Source organism: Glarea lozoyensis (genome assembly GCF_000409485.1).
Source record: "Glarea lozoyensis ATCC 20868 chromosome Unknown GLAREA12, whole genome shotgun sequence".
Lineage (NCBI taxonomy): Eukaryota > Fungi > Ascomycota > Leotiomycetes > Helotiales > Helotiaceae > Glarea > Glarea lozoyensis.
In genome coordinates, this window is record NW_007360986.1 from 539,827 (window position 1) to 557,010 (window position 17,184).

At 48.0% G+C, this 17,184-nt stretch overlaps 6 protein-coding genes across 6 annotated transcripts; 3 read left to right on the forward strand and 3 right to left on the reverse strand.

Moving 5' to 3' along the window:
• Positions 1 to 94: 94 nt before the first annotated feature.
• On the forward strand, positions 95 to 1,060 carry GLAREA_10619 (uncharacterized protein; the record flags this gene model as incomplete). Its single annotated transcript, XM_008079720.1, has 4 exons — positions 95 to 307; positions 409 to 499; positions 647 to 924; positions 998 to 1,060. The coding sequence occupies 4 exons, from the start codon at positions 95 to 97 to the stop codon at positions 1,058 to 1,060; spliced, it is 645 nt and encodes a 214-aa protein (XP_008077911.1).
• Positions 1,061 to 1,779: 719 nt separating this feature from the next.
• GLAREA_10620 (uncharacterized protein) lies at positions 1,780 to 4,261 on the reverse strand (the record flags this gene model as incomplete). The annotated part of the gene is made up of 8 exons (XM_008079721.1): positions 1,780 to 2,322; positions 2,374 to 2,696; positions 2,744 to 2,813; positions 2,866 to 2,996; positions 3,043 to 3,209; positions 3,255 to 3,905; positions 3,952 to 4,086; positions 4,134 to 4,261. The coding sequence occupies 8 exons, from the start codon at positions 4,259 to 4,261 to the stop codon at positions 1,780 to 1,782; spliced, it is 2,148 nt and encodes a 715-aa protein (XP_008077912.1).
• Positions 4,262 to 4,995: 734 nt separating this feature from the next.
• GLAREA_10621 (uncharacterized protein) lies at positions 4,996 to 6,232 on the forward strand (the record flags this gene model as incomplete). Its single annotated transcript, XM_008079722.1, has 3 exons — positions 4,996 to 5,179; positions 5,228 to 5,545; positions 5,598 to 6,232. 3 exons carry the CDS (start codon positions 4,996 to 4,998, stop codon positions 6,230 to 6,232), a joined length of 1,137 nt encoding a protein of 378 aa, XP_008077913.1.
• A 1,574-nt stretch (positions 6,233 to 7,806) lies between these two features.
• GLAREA_10622 (RING/U-box) lies at positions 7,807 to 12,817 on the reverse strand (the record flags this gene model as incomplete). Its single annotated transcript, XM_008079723.1, has 3 exons — positions 7,807 to 10,169; positions 10,255 to 10,437; positions 10,606 to 12,817. 3 exons carry the CDS (start codon positions 12,815 to 12,817, stop codon positions 7,807 to 7,809), a joined length of 4,758 nt encoding a protein of 1,585 aa, XP_008077914.1.
• A 1,196-nt stretch (positions 12,818 to 14,013) lies between these two features.
• On the forward strand, positions 14,014 to 15,256 carry GLAREA_10623 (uncharacterized protein; the record flags this gene model as incomplete). The annotated part of the gene is made up of 2 exons (XM_008079724.1): positions 14,014 to 14,197; positions 14,265 to 15,256. The coding sequence occupies 2 exons, from the start codon at positions 14,014 to 14,016 to the stop codon at positions 15,254 to 15,256; spliced, it is 1,176 nt and encodes a 391-aa protein (XP_008077915.1).
• Positions 15,257 to 16,237: 981 nt separating this feature from the next.
• GLAREA_10624 (uncharacterized protein) lies at positions 16,238 to 16,719 on the reverse strand (the record flags this gene model as incomplete). Its single annotated transcript, XM_008079725.1, has 2 exons — positions 16,238 to 16,544; positions 16,601 to 16,719. 2 exons carry the CDS (start codon positions 16,717 to 16,719, stop codon positions 16,238 to 16,240), a joined length of 426 nt encoding a protein of 141 aa, XP_008077916.1.
• Positions 16,720 to 17,184: the final 465 nt, after the last annotated feature.

The window sequence follows — 17,184 nt, forward strand, 5'->3', positions numbered from 1 at the left end:
CAACCTCACCCACCACCCCCACTGGAAATACATCCGCCGCTGGTCCACCTTCGTCCCCGAACCCGGCTACGAAGACATCGACGACATCCTGCCCATGTACGCCGCCACACAGCTCTCCAGCGTCGATCTACGTTGTAACGTGAATGCCACGCATACGCCTGATGTGCTGGACGTGTATGCCGGGGAGGAGGTGACTTGGCATGTACCGTATACTATTAGTCATCCGGGGCCGTTGATGGGGTATTTGGCGAGGGCGCCAGGAGGGGGGTTGTGGGGGTGGGGAGGGGGGAGGGGGGAGGGGGATGTGGTGAGTGATGTTTTTGGTTTGTTTTGTTTAGGAGAAGAGAAGGGGAGGTTAGAGGGAAAAGAAGGAGGAAATGGGGAGGATGTTGTGTTGATTATGTGTAGTGGTTCAAGATCTACGAAGACTTCCCGACTTGGTACACAGAGACTTATCAGAATGGGTATATCGCGCATTCTGTGAGATGGCCGAATTTAGGTATGTACTCACTTTTCACTCTCGTCTTCAAATTCGCTCTCCCATCCTATACACCCGCCAAACAATCTCCTCTCCCATCCCCAATCTCCCCTTTCCCTTCCTCATCCACCCCATCTCTTCCCCCCCCCATCATTAACCACCCCACAGACCTCTCAACCCTCCCCATCCCCCTTCCCCCAACCCTCCCACCAGGAGAATACCTCTTCCGAATCGAACACATCGGCCTCCAAACAGCCACCGATCCCACTCTCGGAGCCCAGTTCTTCGTGTCATGTGCTCAGATACGAGTTCTTCCTCCCATCAACCCCCAAACCACCATCCAGAACCACGGTGTTGGTGGTATCCCAGGTCCCTTGGTATCCATACCAGGACTCTACCTCCCGACGGATGAGGATCTGAAGGTTAATGTATATGGTGTTAATGAGGTACGTACCCTCTTAAAGTAGTAGAAAGAGCGCGGAGGGTTGAGAAGAAATAAAGCTAACGTGAACATAACAGACGACATACCTCAACGAACCATACATGACACGAACGCCCGGCCCCGCGATTTGGAAGGGTTAAAGTATTTTCGGGGACCTGGAGGTAGTGCTAGCGTCGAAGGTCATTCCTGTATTCAGCTCCTTATAGTATTATCTTTTAAAAAAACAAACATCCAGGCATTCAAAATTCAAAATTCAACATCCTAAACATTTGGAAACAAGAGAAGAATATCTTCCATCCCATCTCATTCCATCTCCCCAGAACAAAGAACCACCCTTCCTTCCCTCCCCCTCACAATCTTCCCAAAGTCTTTTTCCGCCCCCCTTTTTTCCGATAATTCAACCTCCCTCCATACCTCGAAAACCCGTGAATGCGTACCTACCTAGCTACCTACTTTCCATCAGAGCCTAACTTCCAAAATATCTCACCCTCGCACCCCCTTCTCTTCTTTCACCACCACCACCACCAGCAAAGCAAAAAAAGCACTACCAAAACCTCCCCGTCTCACATGCGGCATGCCTCGTCTCCAGACCCTCAAAAAAAAAAAATTCCTTTCCCATTTGCAACTCCATCATACTCAACAGCACAGCACCAAAGATCTTGATAAAGCAAACCCCGTTTTCTTTCGAATCCCTTGATTTCAACTACCTCGCTAATTCACAAACCAACCCCATAACCCCTAAACCACATACTACTAAATCCCCCAACCAAAAATATTCCGCCCCCAAAATAAACTGTCCAGACCTGTCCAAGCCATAAATATACAAGCACAAAACCAATACAAACATCATCTCCCTGATTCAGTCACCAAACCCACCCGTATTCTGAGACTTCATTATCAACGCCGTCAACTCCGCAATCTGCACACTCAACGCCGCAACCTTCTCCTCCAACTCCGTTTCTCTTTCCTTGACCATCGCAATCTCAACAGCGCACTCTGGACCAGGAATTTCCACGTCGACATTTTTGAGCATGCCACCAGAAGTAAACTCTTCGTGATCGATTGCTCCACCCGTCATGTTTGATTGTACTCTTGTTTGAGACCCCGATACATATGATCGACCTCGGGCCGAATCCGCATTCGATTTCCCCGCCGACTTTCCCTTTGCCCTATTTTCTCTTGTTTTGACAGCGTCGAGTAAAAGCTGAGTTGATTCGGGAATATGAGATGAGAATAGAGCTTCCCCGGAATGATATTTCCTCCCAGGAAGGTGTTCCAGAAGCCAGATTATCGACACAATTGGTATATGACTGATCCTTAGCAAATGAATGCGTAGTAGTCGCAAGTGGTGCGGGGCTAGAAAGATACGAAGTGGTTTCACAAAAAAAAGAGGGATCAGGTTCTGAAGCGCGTTGGTTAGCATAAAGAGTAGAACATGGGCCAGGGTATTTACCAGAGGTGGAAAGAAGTGCGTAAGACTGTTGCTAGTTGAGGCCTCGAGGACATATACAGAGTAGACGTAGATCTGTTCTTCTCGTGCGTTGGCGAATATTCTTGAAAAGCTCTCTCGCATTACACAGACTAATGATGTGATCAAAAGAATGTTAGTCATGCAGACGTAGATGATCATTAGCGGAGGACCAAGTCGGGGGTCAATTTCGTTCATGATGTTGAATCCTTCACCACTCGCTCCGAAGAAAACCCTGGTTAATGTCCAATTCATCTCCCTCATTGAAAAGGTTTCTCTGGCAAGTAATGAAAATGTGGTCAAGAATCCTACGAGGTTTAGCATGAGCTGCTTCGACTCGATCAAGAATACTTACCAATTTGTATGATACCGACGATAACCATGAATTTGATAAAGTCCGTCATCATAGCTTTTAGACAAGGGATCTGGGTTTATAAATCAGCATCTGAACTCATTGCGAGCATGAAGTTGCCCTACCAATGTGGCAAAATAGGGGAGAAGACTCAAAAGAGAACATAATCTCGGAACCATGAAGAGAGCCTCCAGTGAGAGTATATCGAATGCCGTGTTAACAATGTCATCGTTGTGTTTGATCATACCCACCGCGCCTGCGTAACAATTAGAACTGCTTCGTAAGAGTAGAGTAAGACATACGAAGACCCATGAACGCTGCACCAATCAGAATAATGATGGAATCAAAGGCGTTCCAAATATCAACAGAGTACACCATCGTGCCAGCCCCAATGAACTCGGAGAATTCATCGTATGCAAATGCAGCAAACCATATGTACAGCATGATCTCTGAAGGATATATTCGATACCTGTACCAAATTAGCCAGGAAGATAAAAGAGTTGCAATGACTTACATGTCCCGCTCCATGAGAACAACATAGTAAAGAATCAAGAAGCAGACAAAGAAAATAAACTCGAAGGTCTTGATATACTTGGGCACTTTCAATCGTGCGTAGGGTTTCGACTCGGCGCGGTTGTAAAATTGTGGCTGCTTTACTGAATGCTCATTGAGGTCTTCCCAAAAGTAAATGTCACCTTTCCAAATACCGGTAATGATCTTCTGTATGATCGCTTGACTAAGGAACTTCTTCGAGTCGGACACTACAGCAATCTCAAGAGCTGTCAAACCAATGAAAGACGACGTTGGATCCTGTACCGCATGCTTCGCATCGCTATTCTTCCGTACAATAGGTGTGCTGCCCATATTAAGCATTGCGGCTTCCAATTCCGTACGTCTGCTAGTCGCAGGCCTACTTATTGCTGTTTGACGACGAGACGCAAACCTTGGCAAAAGCATTGAACGTTCCGAGACCGCGGTTGAAGATGACTGTATGGACTGATCCATGTCCGTCAGAGGCTCAATTTCGTACAAGCAGAAATCGACAGCTTCTCGCTCAGAAAGTCGACTCAAGTATCTCCATGCTACAATCTCACAGGCCGTCGCCCTCGTCTCGTTGATTTTGGGATCATCGGCATCAAGGGTAGAGAAATGCCATTTGAGGGTTCTGTAGACGCATCAGAAACGCTCCATGTAACGGACATTGCACTTACAACAGGGCACTGATAATGACCTTGTTTTTGGTGTTGATGATCAAATAATCGACCAAATTCCGTAATTTGTTTCCGGCAGCTGTCGTCCGAAATTGTTCAAAGGAATACGGGAGATTTATTTCATCGACGAAGAAGCTGAACTCCAATTAATACAGATTTCTCACGAGACAAGATATCCTTACATGGACAATTCGCGAACAACATCGACGAAATGGTCTTCAGGGCCAATCTTGGGAAGATCTGATAACCATTGTTCTCCGGTGAAGAGGTCGTCTATGAGGGAACCAGGAGCAGAACCAGCATCCGACATATTGTTTAATTTGGTCTATCCGTGCGAGGAGGGTCCTAGATCAATCAAGCCAGCTCTGTGACTGTTGGCGAATGTATTACTTTCTCACGGCGGTCTTCTCGAAATGTGTCCTCGGATGAGGTTGAAGGAAGAAGGAGTTTGCATGTTGGAATCCATCTTGAGTTGGCAGTTGCGATACGTGAATGTGACCAGGAATTTCTCGTACAGTCACAACTCTATGTGGTTAAGTGCAGAAGGAGCCTCCCTCGAAATGTTCCCCTGAGCCACCAGAGAGCCGAGAACCATCAGATACGCGAGACGATGAAACCATAGGCTCCACTTATCTTGGCCACTCAGAAGCCGCTGTTGATCTGACGGCTTTGTGCCTTGGTGCCTGGGGTCAAAGCTAACTCCAGGCAAACGCGGGGTGCCATCATCACGACCCACCGGCTTTACCCCCCGTCACCCTGGTCAATCGCATTTACAACTATTTCCTCCTCCAAAGAAACAACTCAACCCAATCAACTTTACATCACAGCAATTATCGAGGCAAATCGGTTTACGTCAAAACAAATCTCCGAAACTCAGGAAAGGCCGCAAAGTATCACGTTGGAAGACGACTCAAGCAATTATTCAAACCTGCCCGCCTGGTATATTGAAAGCTTCAACTAGCTGGCACAAAGCACCACCGAGTCACATTTACACTGCTACTACCAAATACATCCACGCAACCCAGCTATCTAAGTAAGCTCAATATGGACAACCCTTTAAGTTCCGAGAACATTCTCAAGCACATGGCAAATGCCATCCCAACGCATCCAAAGAATGATACCAGCTCAGACATGAGTAGCTCATACGAAGCGATTGCATTATTCTCACACGCATGCATGATTGCAGTAGGATTCCGGCTAGTTGGATTTAAGGAGGGACAGAAGAAGGGTATACGATTCCAGGTGCTATGTTGCTTCCTAGCTGATGTTTGTTTAGCATCAGAGTTCGAGTCGATTGCGCCGAGGCTACACGCAGATTGGAATACCTCATTCGGTTCACATTCCTTCCTATATGCACACTCTCATTCATCGATGGAATATGTTATCAAGGTGGATAGACTAGGAGGAAAGGCAGAAATACGAGGAATAGGAATTGGCGATGAGAAGATAACCCGGTTAGAAGTTGTGGCAAAGGATTATATCTCTTCAGCGGCACTTCCATTACGAATTACTTTGACAGAATCTGGGGATGAGGATCGATCAGATCTCGAAACAAAACTCAAAGACATATTCATTTCCCCTTCTCGAATTCAAGGTATGATTTCAGCCATCATCCAGCTGTCAGGTATCACTAACACCCAAATCAGACCTCGCATCTCTCTTCCGAATCAACATAATCTCAAAATTAATCCCCGGACTCAACAAAGACGGTTACGAAATCGGCAACTCAGCCGGGAACGAAGCAAGTCAACAAGTACACGACCAACGAGAAGAAGATCTAGCACGTAGAAGGCAAAACCGAGATCCTGCAGACTCAAACCCCGAACCAGCACGCATATACCCATTTTCAGACCCTCTCGTTCCAGCACCCCACCGTCGTCCTTTTCCCGAAGGCGAGATGCGACCACCCGGATTCGACGACGAACTCGACATTCACCGTCCCCTCCGTGGCATGGCCGCACCTCATCCCAGCGCCCGCTCACCCTTCGGAATAGGACATGATGATCTCAACCCCCCAGGTCTCGGTCCATACGACCCTTTGCGTGGAAGCTTTGTCGGCGGAGGCGGCGGGATGGGGATGGGTGGTGGTATGCATCCGACGTTCGATGATCCATTATTCGGCGGCGGAGGACAAGGACAAGGCCAAGGTGGTTGGAGACCGGGAAATGCACCGCCGGGTGCGAGATATGATCCTACGGGACCTGGAGGTGCGCCGAGGGGTGGTGCCGGTGGTGCGCCGCACAATCCGTTTGGAGGGTTTGGGAGTGGTGATTTTATGTAGGTGTATTCATGTATAGTAGTTTAACAGCGGATTTTAAAGTGGATTCTCCCCTCTTGTTAGGTTGGCAAATGAGGGGGATAATGGTTCCGTGTACTATTAGTAGCTAGAATGTAGGAATTGCGAATACAGGTATCCTATATAGATCTTAAAACATACCTTATTATAAGTAGATATCTATCTTACTATTACGTATATTAGAATATATCTCTAACAAATACTATATAAGAAAGAAAACAACGGTAGTGCTACTACGGTTTATTTTCCCTAGGGGGTTTTAAAAATTCATTATAGCTTTATAGTAGATTAAACTAGATTATCCTCTCTTGTAGCGTCTATTAAAGGAGGAGAGAGATAAATGGAAATTTGTATATTATTAGTAGTGAGATTAGGTACTTGTAAGAAAATATTAGACTTCTAGGTCTTTAGATATAGTATATTTATACGAGACACTCTAACTGTTCCTATCCTCAGCCTTACATTCTATTATAACCTATCCCCTATCTCTAATAACTACAAAAAAAAACTACGAGATTAGAATATCTATTTACAACCTCCCCTCTTTTCACCCCTTCTCTTTTTTATCTATCCCATTACCCCCCGACTTTTAAATAGCCGTTGTAAGATTCCGAATTCTACTTTATATACTAGATTCCTACTCTGCACCTGTAGGTAGTAAAATATAGGTAAAAGTAGGGATTTGGCTATTAATATACTCTTTATACGAAGAAGGTAAGGGGTATAGAGATACTTAGAAGGGAGCTTGTGTAGTTTAATTATCCGTCTAAGTCTATCCTTTTAACCTAACTAAACCCTTTAAATACAACTTAGAAGTTCCTATCCTTATCTAACAACTAATCGATAAATCCACTTAACACAAACCCTACTGCATTCAACTGAATCCATCCCCCAACCACCCATCCTCATCCCCTTCCCTATCCCAATTCCTATCTCCATCTCCATCCCTATCCCCATCCCCAAATCCACCCCCCACAAACCTCAGCCTTTACACCCAGCCACCCTCCTCTTATACATCAACAAGCAACAAATACCTTCCGTAATCCATAACGATCTTGCTCTTTTCACCAGAATCTCAAATCACAACTTACTCCAACAATCAAGATCAGTGAGTGGAATATCTTGAATTACGAATTAAGAATTAGGAATTAGGAATAAGGAATTAAAAATTACACATCGCCCACATCTCATCCCCATCCCGTGCCGAAAGAAAATAAACCAAAGACCGTAAACGCGCCATAAAACCCAAACTCATATAAACACCTCTCATCCAAACGCCAACTTTTTTTGTGCCTTTCCTTTATCCCGTTTCTTGGTCCTTTTCCCATGTATGCCAATTGTAAATCCCAAACTCCAAAGCCGAATCCCAAACCAATATACAATCCCAAACCAAACCAATACAATCCAAACAAACCCCAAACAACCCTCAAAGTTCCAACAACCCCTCCAACCAATCATCAATATCCCCCTCTTCATCTTCATCCTCATCCCCCACCACCTCCTCATCCCCCCCCTCCTCCTCACCCACTTCTCCCCTCTCACCCCCCTCCCCTCCACGTTCAAGCGCACCTTCCACCCCCAAACCCCCCAAACCCCCTCCCAACCTCGCGTCTCGCAACTCGAGCTTCCCTAACCACACGAGCAGCCGCCTGTTCCCTCTGAGACCGAGCAGCCTGCTCTCTCTGTACACGAGCTGCGTCCGCGGCCCTCACTCTCTCTATCTCCCTTGATCTCTCATCTGTTTGTCTTTGGATACGCGCTGCTTCTTCTCTTTGGGCGCGAGCTGTTTCTTCTCTCTGTATACGCGCTGCTGCTTCTCTTTGTGCACGAGAAGGGTCATTTTGTATACGGGTGGATGAGCGCGTCATGGTGAGTTGGAAACCTGGGATGGATTGAGTAGTGGTTGTGGTTCTGGTGTTGCTGGCGGCGTTGGGTGTGGAAGGACCGTTTATAGGAGAAGGACCAGAAATGCTGACAGGACGGCTCATAGCAGAAGCTGATGGGCCGGACATACTACCAGGACGATTCATAGCAGCAGCGGCTAAGCCTGCAGTTAGCATAGAAGGGCCGGGTGTTGAAGGCCCCTCGACTCTTTGTACACGGGATGACTCGGCTTGATTCTGTATAACGGTGCGTGTCCGCGTCATGGTGAGTTGGAAACCGGGGATTGAGCGAGCTGTGGTGCTGGAGCTGCTGGCGGCGTTGGGCGTGGCAGCGTTAAGGTTGGGAGGATTGGATGTGCTGCTAGGTCTGTTCATAGCAGAACCGTTCATACCACGGTCACGCTCCCCCTCCCCCCTATCACCAAAAACCCTGTTCTGTCCAACTCGAACCTCACGATCAACTCGATCGCTCTCAACAGCCGCAATTCTCTGCCTCTCCTCGTTCTGTGCCCTCACTCTCTCCTCTCTCTCTCTTCTCAACACCCTAACTCTCTCCCATGCTTCCGCCCTGTCCAGAGCACGATCACGTTCAGCATCAATATGTTCACCCAAATGGATTCTCTGTTCCTCCTGCCTTTCTCTCTCCTCCCTCTGTCTCTGCTCCCACTGCTGCCATAATACGAATCCAGTAGGTCTCTCCGCGTGCTCCCTCTGTCTCTCCGAAGCACCACTCCGTCCCTCCCCCGTATCTCCCCCATCCCTCTGTCCCTGTCTCTCTGAAGCAACTCTCCCTGCCTCCTGTCTCTGTCTCTCAATCTGCGCAAGATGCTCCACCGCCCTCTGTCTATCCGCCATAGCCATCCTCTCTAAAATATAACTGCCGTGGTTATTATGAGAAGGCTGTTGGACTGGTCCACCCATCTGTTCTGGTACCTCAGCATACGGTGGCGGAGGATCTATAACGCTAGGCGCAGCGAACTGAGGTTTCGGTGCAGGAGGTGGAACGGGTTTGTTCATATTTAGCAATATAGGCCCATCAGGCCTCGCAAACACCGTATGTCTAGCACGCTCCCCCATTCGCGGTGGCCCATCTAGCATCCCCAAGACCGCCGGATTGACATGCCCTCCTCCATAAAGAACACGGGCCGCCTCAGCCTGAATCAAATGTCTCTGTTGCGCATCCCTCAGCCTCTGAAGTCTGCCTTCAAAGTTATCCTGTGGTTCACGAAAGTGTTGTTCGGCCTCCCTCGCATCATCGATAGCAGCTTGGAAGATTCGCTGCCTGACCAGTTCGTCCCGCGCCCCTAGCTCTTGAACTCTCAAAAACTCTCTTTGGTGCTGATCTTCTTCATCTCTCACTCTCGATGCTTCTTGAATGCAGGCTTGAAGGATATTTGGTGCTGCATTAGCATCCCCTCTCAGCGATCCATCATCCTTCTCCTTCCCAAGACCAGAACCTTCTCCCTGTCCCATGCGGCCCGCGAGGAGACCTCCCAACCCTACATTTGCAGCCTTTCCCTTCCCCGCAACTCGCTCTTCATGAGCATCCCCCTCCCCCTCCATCTTCGCAATTCTCGCCGTTTCCGCTTCAGCACGAAGAGCCTCAAGCTTCGCTTTAATTAGATTACAAGCCCGTTCCAGATGCCCAAGCGCTCGTTTATCATTTGGCTTCCCATGGTCTTCAAATATCTTCTGGTCACGTAAGAACCGGAGAATGCGGTCTTCGAGCTCGCGCGGGACTTGGATTCGAGGACGGACGTCAACTGGCTGAGGCCTTGCCGTCGCAGGCCAAGCAGGGCCGCCGGGTCCGGCTATGTGACATTGCCTGTAAACGTCTCTGAGGTTATCTGGAGAGGGGCCAGCGGGAAGGACTGCTGCTGCTGCGGGACCCTCGAATGGTGAGTTGAGTCCGGTGCGGAATAGGTATCGTTCGAATTCTCCTAGGGCGTCTCGAGGACGTAGATCGTCAGGTAAATTGTCTTGGAGGTCATTACCCCCTAAGCCTTTTCTATCAAGTCTACCTATGCGAAATTGATTCGCTAAGACATGTTAGTTACCAAGTTAAATCAGGTACACCATTCCACTGGAATATAATGAAATGCCTTTCAAAAGGGAATCACTTACGAGCAGCGTTACGCCGTAAAGCAGCAAGGCGTTCACGCATAGTTCGATGAACACCATAACCTTCATTATCGAGATTATTCGGCGCAGGTGGCCGAGCAGGCAGATCATTCTCGTCTGGCACATTGTTGACAGCCCAGTGGTGCCCTTGGCGAGGATTACCAAGTTCCATTAGTAACTCGATTTCTTAGATAATATTAGCCTCAAGAATAAAAGAAAAAGTCAACAATTGCTAGCAACCATGATCAAAAACTCGCTTATAAATATTCCATAGCAATATCTGGGTATACAAATGGCCAAAATAATACCGAAAACTCAATAACTTCAAATTAACGATGAGATTACCCCACTAACCGAGTCGATTTGGTTGTCCTTCCACAGGACGATGCTCTGCAGGGCGATACCTGGGTTCCCTACTTCTCCTTATTTCTTCATCTTGCAGAACCGCTTGTGACACCTTGATCTTCAAGTCACTCTCCGTCAATTCCGGATGCTCTTGTCGGATCCTATCAAGAGCAGCTTTCTCCGCCTCTTGAATTTCCCTCTCGTGCCGCTGGTTCGCGCTGTCGAACAGAGGGCAGTTTCCGTCTTTTCCACCGCGACTTTTATCATTGAAATGATTATAAGTGCAAGATTTCGAACAGATGTAACATTGCACGTTCCCACATCCGTTTCTGGTGCATGTCATTTTATTGCAGCCTTCTTCCTTGAGAAATGGAGTGCCACATTTGTTACATTTTCTAATGATCGCCGCCGACATGGCTTCCTCGACCTCGCGACGGACAGACATGCCAGTCTCTTTGGCATGTTCTTCGCAACTTTTTGGAATATGCGATTCTAGCTTGCAAAGCCGACAACTGATCTTCCCGCACTCCGGAGCGTGACAATCGAATTCCTTGTTTATCTCTACGGGTGGCATTTCGGCTGCGAATGGACAGAAAGGACAGTTAACTAGATTCTCAATACCAGCCATTCGCAAAACAGCCTCTTGCTCGATTCGGTCCAGCGCAACGATTGTTTTCTCATCAAGATATTTTTCTTTCTCAGATTTTGAAAAACCCCCCTCGCAATTATCTGTTGACATGCAGCAAAGCTCGTATTTTGACATGCCGATTTGAGTTTCAGCCGTTTTTAACGCACATGCCTTGCAAAACCAATGCAGAGCCTCTGCATTACAATGAACCATTCTGTTCATAGGATAATCTGCACAGCAGGTCCCACATTCCAGCATGGTACCGTCCTCTCTTGCCCTCAGCTCGTTTGCTTCTTCGGCAAGTACAAGTTCTCGTTCTGCTACCCTTTTGAACTCGGCCATGGCTCTGACTTTTCGAGCTGCCTGCAGTTCACGGTAAAGTTCGACCATCGCCGCTTCTGATGTAACAGCGTTGATGTACGTTTGGATCTCCTGGTCTTCCCATTCCTTCGGCATAATCCGACGATATCTTAATTTTTCGTACGCCGGCTTTTGGTCATCGGTGTTGGTTTCGGCCTTCAGGAGTTCCGCATAGGATGGGAAAAGGTGATTTCTGTTGGTTGAAAGTACCTTATCAATAAAGCTCATAGGTGTATGCCCAAACTCGGCCGCTAGGATTTTCCTCGTGTAGCCTCTTGCACGTCCAAACAGAGCAGGAGGGGCGCGATCAGCAGCCGCGTATTTTGCCATAGCTTTGGCCTCGTCGTCGGCCTCGACCTCGACATCTCTCTTGCGCTTGAGGTTCTTTTGCTTGTCCTTTGATTTGGGAAAGGGCTTACCCTTCTCGGTTTGATCAAGAATGTGAGCAATGATTCGTTCAGATGATGGCGCAATTGATTCGTACAGCTCCGAGATATAATCTTGACAGATGCCAGGAAAGAAAGAAAGCAGTGTCACCATGACATTGGTCCGTGATTCAATCCCACTGTCCCCCATTGGCAAGTTGGAAGGCCCTTCTCCAAAGTCATCGGCACGTCCGCCAGATTGCATCCATCCTTCCTGGAAACCATGAGTCTTTGTTCCCGCAGCAATATCATCCATCATCGCCTGTGCCATCGCCGGGTCATCAAAGGCATCGTCGTGTATAAAGTTACCTTCCCAGCCTGGTTGGAATGGCGCCATACCAAACTCATCCGCGGAGCCCATGGATGCTGCTGGGGAAGCAAGAACTGGGCCAGGTGAAACATTGAAGCGATCATTTCGAGGCCCAGAAGGCTGGCCAACATCTGCTTTCCTCGGCGATTTTCGACGTCCGCCATTCTCGCTATCTGGGGAGTCAAGGTCGACAATGTCATTCTCATTGCCGATCATGCCATTTTCGTCCCCGGTCAAGTCGATGATGTTTGGAAATATTTGGTGGTTGTTGGGCACGTTACCTGCCCTGGCGTTGGCGTTCATTTCCGCGGGATTGTTTACCATTCTGTTGTGTGCCTCTACTTGAAGCTGCGCGTCCCTTTGAATTCTCCTGATGGGCGCAATGAGTCTTCTAGGATGAAATCGCTCTACAATTCCTGCGAGCAGCGGACGAGGCCTACTGACAGGAGCAGCAGGAGGAGCAACGTCACGTTTGTTGACTTGAGCTAGATTTTCCATTGTGAGCGACACGATCGGAATTTTTCTTTGGAATCGCAAATGAGAAAAAGCGAGCGAAACAAGGGGATTCTAAGATACCTAGTAACCCCGGAAAAGAGGGAAATTCGCGTTGAAGGAGCAATTCGATCTCATGAACAGATGGGTAACTGAAGAGAGAGAAAGGAACATGGAGACGTACAGTTTCAACGTCTTCATTGCTGACTTTTAGAATTTGACGTCACCTGTACCAGCAGATGAGTCCGTCCTAAAAAATTAGACCAAGGTGAATCGAAATCTTCTCTGAATTTCTCAGATCTGGTCGATGAACATCGTCAGGCGTGGTTGTAGCCTCGAGCGAACCGTTAGAACCCCACAATAATTGCAGTTGGTGCGTGCGCCGGTAAGGCTTGAGACGGTACACGTGACGTTTCATTTTCAGATTGATCTTGGCAGTCATTCAAATATTGTCTTTAAAAAGTTACACTACAGGCTGCGATGGAGGTATGATTTCAGAGAAAGTTCGAGGTGCTGGAAAGAATGCCGAAAATTATATTAGTGGGTACGTCCAATTAACAATTATATTCCCCGGCCTTCGTACATTTTTGTCGCATTTCCTTGTTCTCTGGACCTCTTAGCGTTCCTTCTAATCGTTCCAGAAGCCAAGGCGCTTAAGTGGGGCACGTACCAGCTCTAAAAAAATACCTAGGGAATCACATGACGCTGCGGGTTCTTCGGCTCCCCGCGGCTCAAAACTGGGAATTCCCATCCCTTTACGAGATAGAGCATCAATCCTCTCCCATTGCTAACCTTAGTTTTACTCAATCAAAACCTCCGTAGGTGAATCTGGTCCTGTCACACAAGATCACCAGCAGCCAAAGAAGTATAAGAGATTCGGTCTGCTGACACTGGTGGCCGAATTGATTCATTTTCTATTCTGTCCAATTTCTGGTAATTCGTTGTGTTTTCTCCATCCCTTTCCTTTTATCTCTCTCAAAAACAGATAAAGGAACAAACTTTGCACAAGGATAATAGTCTACGCTAGTCTGCCACAGAGTTTCTATTACTTGTCAAAACTTTCCCCAGATTTGCTGATTTCCCCATACATTCTCCCCTTCGTCAATATCCTAGAAGACGGGTATTTGCACGGATTTACGTACTATTCTAGCATATCGTATCAAAGCATTGCTATTTACACATCTAGTCAAGACACAACAACAATGGCCAATCTACCACCAGCCAATTCTCCCAACCTTGTTCTGGCTCACCCCACCAAGGAGGAAAAGAGACAGACATGGACCCTGACTGCCAAGAACTGGGGAAATGCCCTTTCTTTGGACGATTATCTAGAGAGGGAGGAATTCCTTGAAAACATCCCTCAGACACAAGATGGAGGAGTTACACGTAAGCCTTCATAGCAATAGTCTATGTTCTGCCTCGCAGTTGAAGCAAAACTAATACACCTTTGTAGACTGGATTCTCACAGATTCAACCCTCCCTCCAAACTCTCGTCCCCTTCTCTCCTCCTGCGAATCGCTGCGTCGTCCAACCATCCTCGCTCTGCCAGATGGAACCATCAAGTCTGGTGTAACTCACGGCATCGGTTCTGTGTTCTGCCCCCCAGAGTATCGAAAAATGGGATATGCCACTCGGATGCTCAAGCTACTCGGCCCAGCCCTTGCAACGCACCAGAAGGAAATAGCAGAATGTCCATTCAGCGTCTTATACTCAGACATCGGAAAGAAATACTACGCCAACCTGGGATGGAAAGTCTTCCCCAGCTCCCATCTATCACTGCCTGCAATCCCGCCCACCACAACCAACGGCCACAACGAAATCAATGGCACATCCAGCAGCAACTCAACAGCAACCCCTCTCACCCAAGAAGACTTCCCCGACCTCCTTAAACAAGACCTCGACCTCCTCACCAAACAAGTCAAAACCACCGCAATCGCAACCAAAAAACCATCCTTCGCCATCATCCCCGACTCCGAAACCATACAATGGCACCACCTCCGCCAAACCTTCATGCTCTCCAAACTCTTCCCCACCCGCGCCGCCCCCACCATCAACGGCGCCATCTCCACCGGCGCCCCAGGGTCCCGCATTTGGATCATCTTCTCGCGCGTCTTCTACGGCCCCCTCACTGACGCCGCCGCAGGGAATAAATTCTACGTGCTCCGGCTCGTGGTGGAGGATGAGCGTGTGAGCGACGAGAATGCGGAGAAACTTGCTGCGGTTCTGAGGGTTGCGCAGAGGGAGGCCGGGGAGTGGGAGTTGAAGAGCGTGGCGGTTTGGAATGTTAGTGGAGTTGTGAAGGAGTTGCTGGGGAAGACGGGGATGCAGTGGGAGGAGGTGGAGAGGGAGGAGGATAGTATTGCTAGTTTGATGTGGTACGGTGAGGGTGAGGGGGGGCCTGCGGAGGTGGAGTGGGTTGCTAATGAGAAGTTTGCTTGGTGTTAGGTATTTGCCTAGGTAGGTAGGTTGTTTGGGCTGAGGGGATGGGGGAGTTGGGATATTAGGAGTGGGATGAGGTTTTGCGCATTAGAAGATTTGGATATGATCGTAGCGGAATGGGAAGAAGGGTTGGATATTTACTCTGTGCGCGAGATTGTAGATGAGATGCCTTTGCTTCACGCGAGTAACTTTTTATCATCATGATAGAAATATCTAAATCGCAAGACTTTTCACCAAAATGATACTAGTAACTTACATCTCAAGGTGCTCTCTTGCCTTACACACGCATGGTCAGATATATGATCGAGAAGATTGTGTATCACGGCTTTATTACTCTTAATCAAAACCAAAGAAATTGATTCCTCGACACGTCGTCTGCATGAGATAGACCACAATCGGCTATAGAACGTAGCTATCCTATCATCCGTCTCTCCGAATATTCAGACACACGTTGCCTGTATCATATACTACTTCAGCGTTCGAGACATTTGTACACTCCGAAAAAGAGCTCTGGCTTCCAGATATCCTCCTAGGTGACTCGATACCCATTGATTTCCTAACCTCGACGAACTTTTCATCATCCCCTGTTCTCAGCCACGACCCTTTTCCATCTAGTTGAACATATATTAGGGGAATACGGAATTCCACATGAGTTTGACAGACTCTGCCAGCCACCAGAGATCCCGACGCGCCGGAGTTCTTGTCTTGAGCATTCTGCTGGGTCTGCTCTTCGCCGGGTTGATTCAATCCTTGGTTGCTATCCGCAAACTTCTCATGCCATGTCTCCTAGGCTACTGGTCCTTCTCATCGGCGTGTGGGATTGGCAGGCCTGTATCCGAGGATCTGGACGTAGCTGTTGTTATCGGGGCGATGGTAAGGTGAGTGATGAGGTGGAGGTTGAGAAGGAAGAGGAAGAGCTCAAGGCGTTATAATAATTGAGAGAGAGCGTGGCATTTTGTACTCAAATTCTCCTGACCTCTCCCACTTTCATTTCTTCCCCTCCCTGCTCTTCGCGAACTTCTCATGCCATTTCCCCTTTGCAACGACTTTTTTCTCGTCAACTTGTTCGATCAACTCAATCGTATCGGACGTCTTAGATATAGCTGTGATGGTCGGGATAGGGATAGAGTCGTCATCTTCTGAGGTGGTGGAGGGCGTGAGGATCATTATCGGGTTTGAAGTGTTTTTCTGGCGGAGGAGGTAGGTCTTTTGGATGGTTGAGTTTGAGGGGGTGGAGGTTAGGATTGCGTGGCCCGGCGTTGTGCTTGTGGATGGTGAGGAGGTTATGGTGAGACTAGAGGAGGAATGAGTTAGTAGGATGAGTAGAGGGGAAGGAAGGGAGAGACAAACATTGGTGGGTTGTCTGATTCTAGCAAGGCGAGGAGGTCGGGAGGTAGTTCGAGGAGTTTGAATGCCTGTTGATTGTTGCTTGCTGTGAAGGGGATGTCATTGGCGTATTGAGTTGACATATTGAATTTACAGTACCTCAAATACAATTGTTTTCAGTGTCGGATGTTTAAAAGTAAGATCTCCACTACCCAAGGGAAAATCGCAACGGTTTGTTTCGACTTCGCATGGCGGGGTTGATGGAGGTTGTTGACATTCAAACCGCTCGACCAATGAACGCGTCGCGTTGATCTTCGCAAGGAAGAAAAAGCTCCGACTTTCTGTATCTAAAAATGGAGAGACAACTCACACAGGCGCACTCCACTCTGATATGACGCCAAATCTCTGCTCCTGAGACCGGATTATCCTGGACCCAACCTACCTGCATTGGTGTACTCGAAAGTCGTGCGATGAGCACCTTGTTTATGCAGCACCACCACAACCAGCTCCAACACCGCTGACCAGACAGCGCGTCAACAAAGGACCTTCCCTCGCCAACCTGTGGTCCCACGAAAGAATAATACCCAACGATTCGACAATTGCAAACG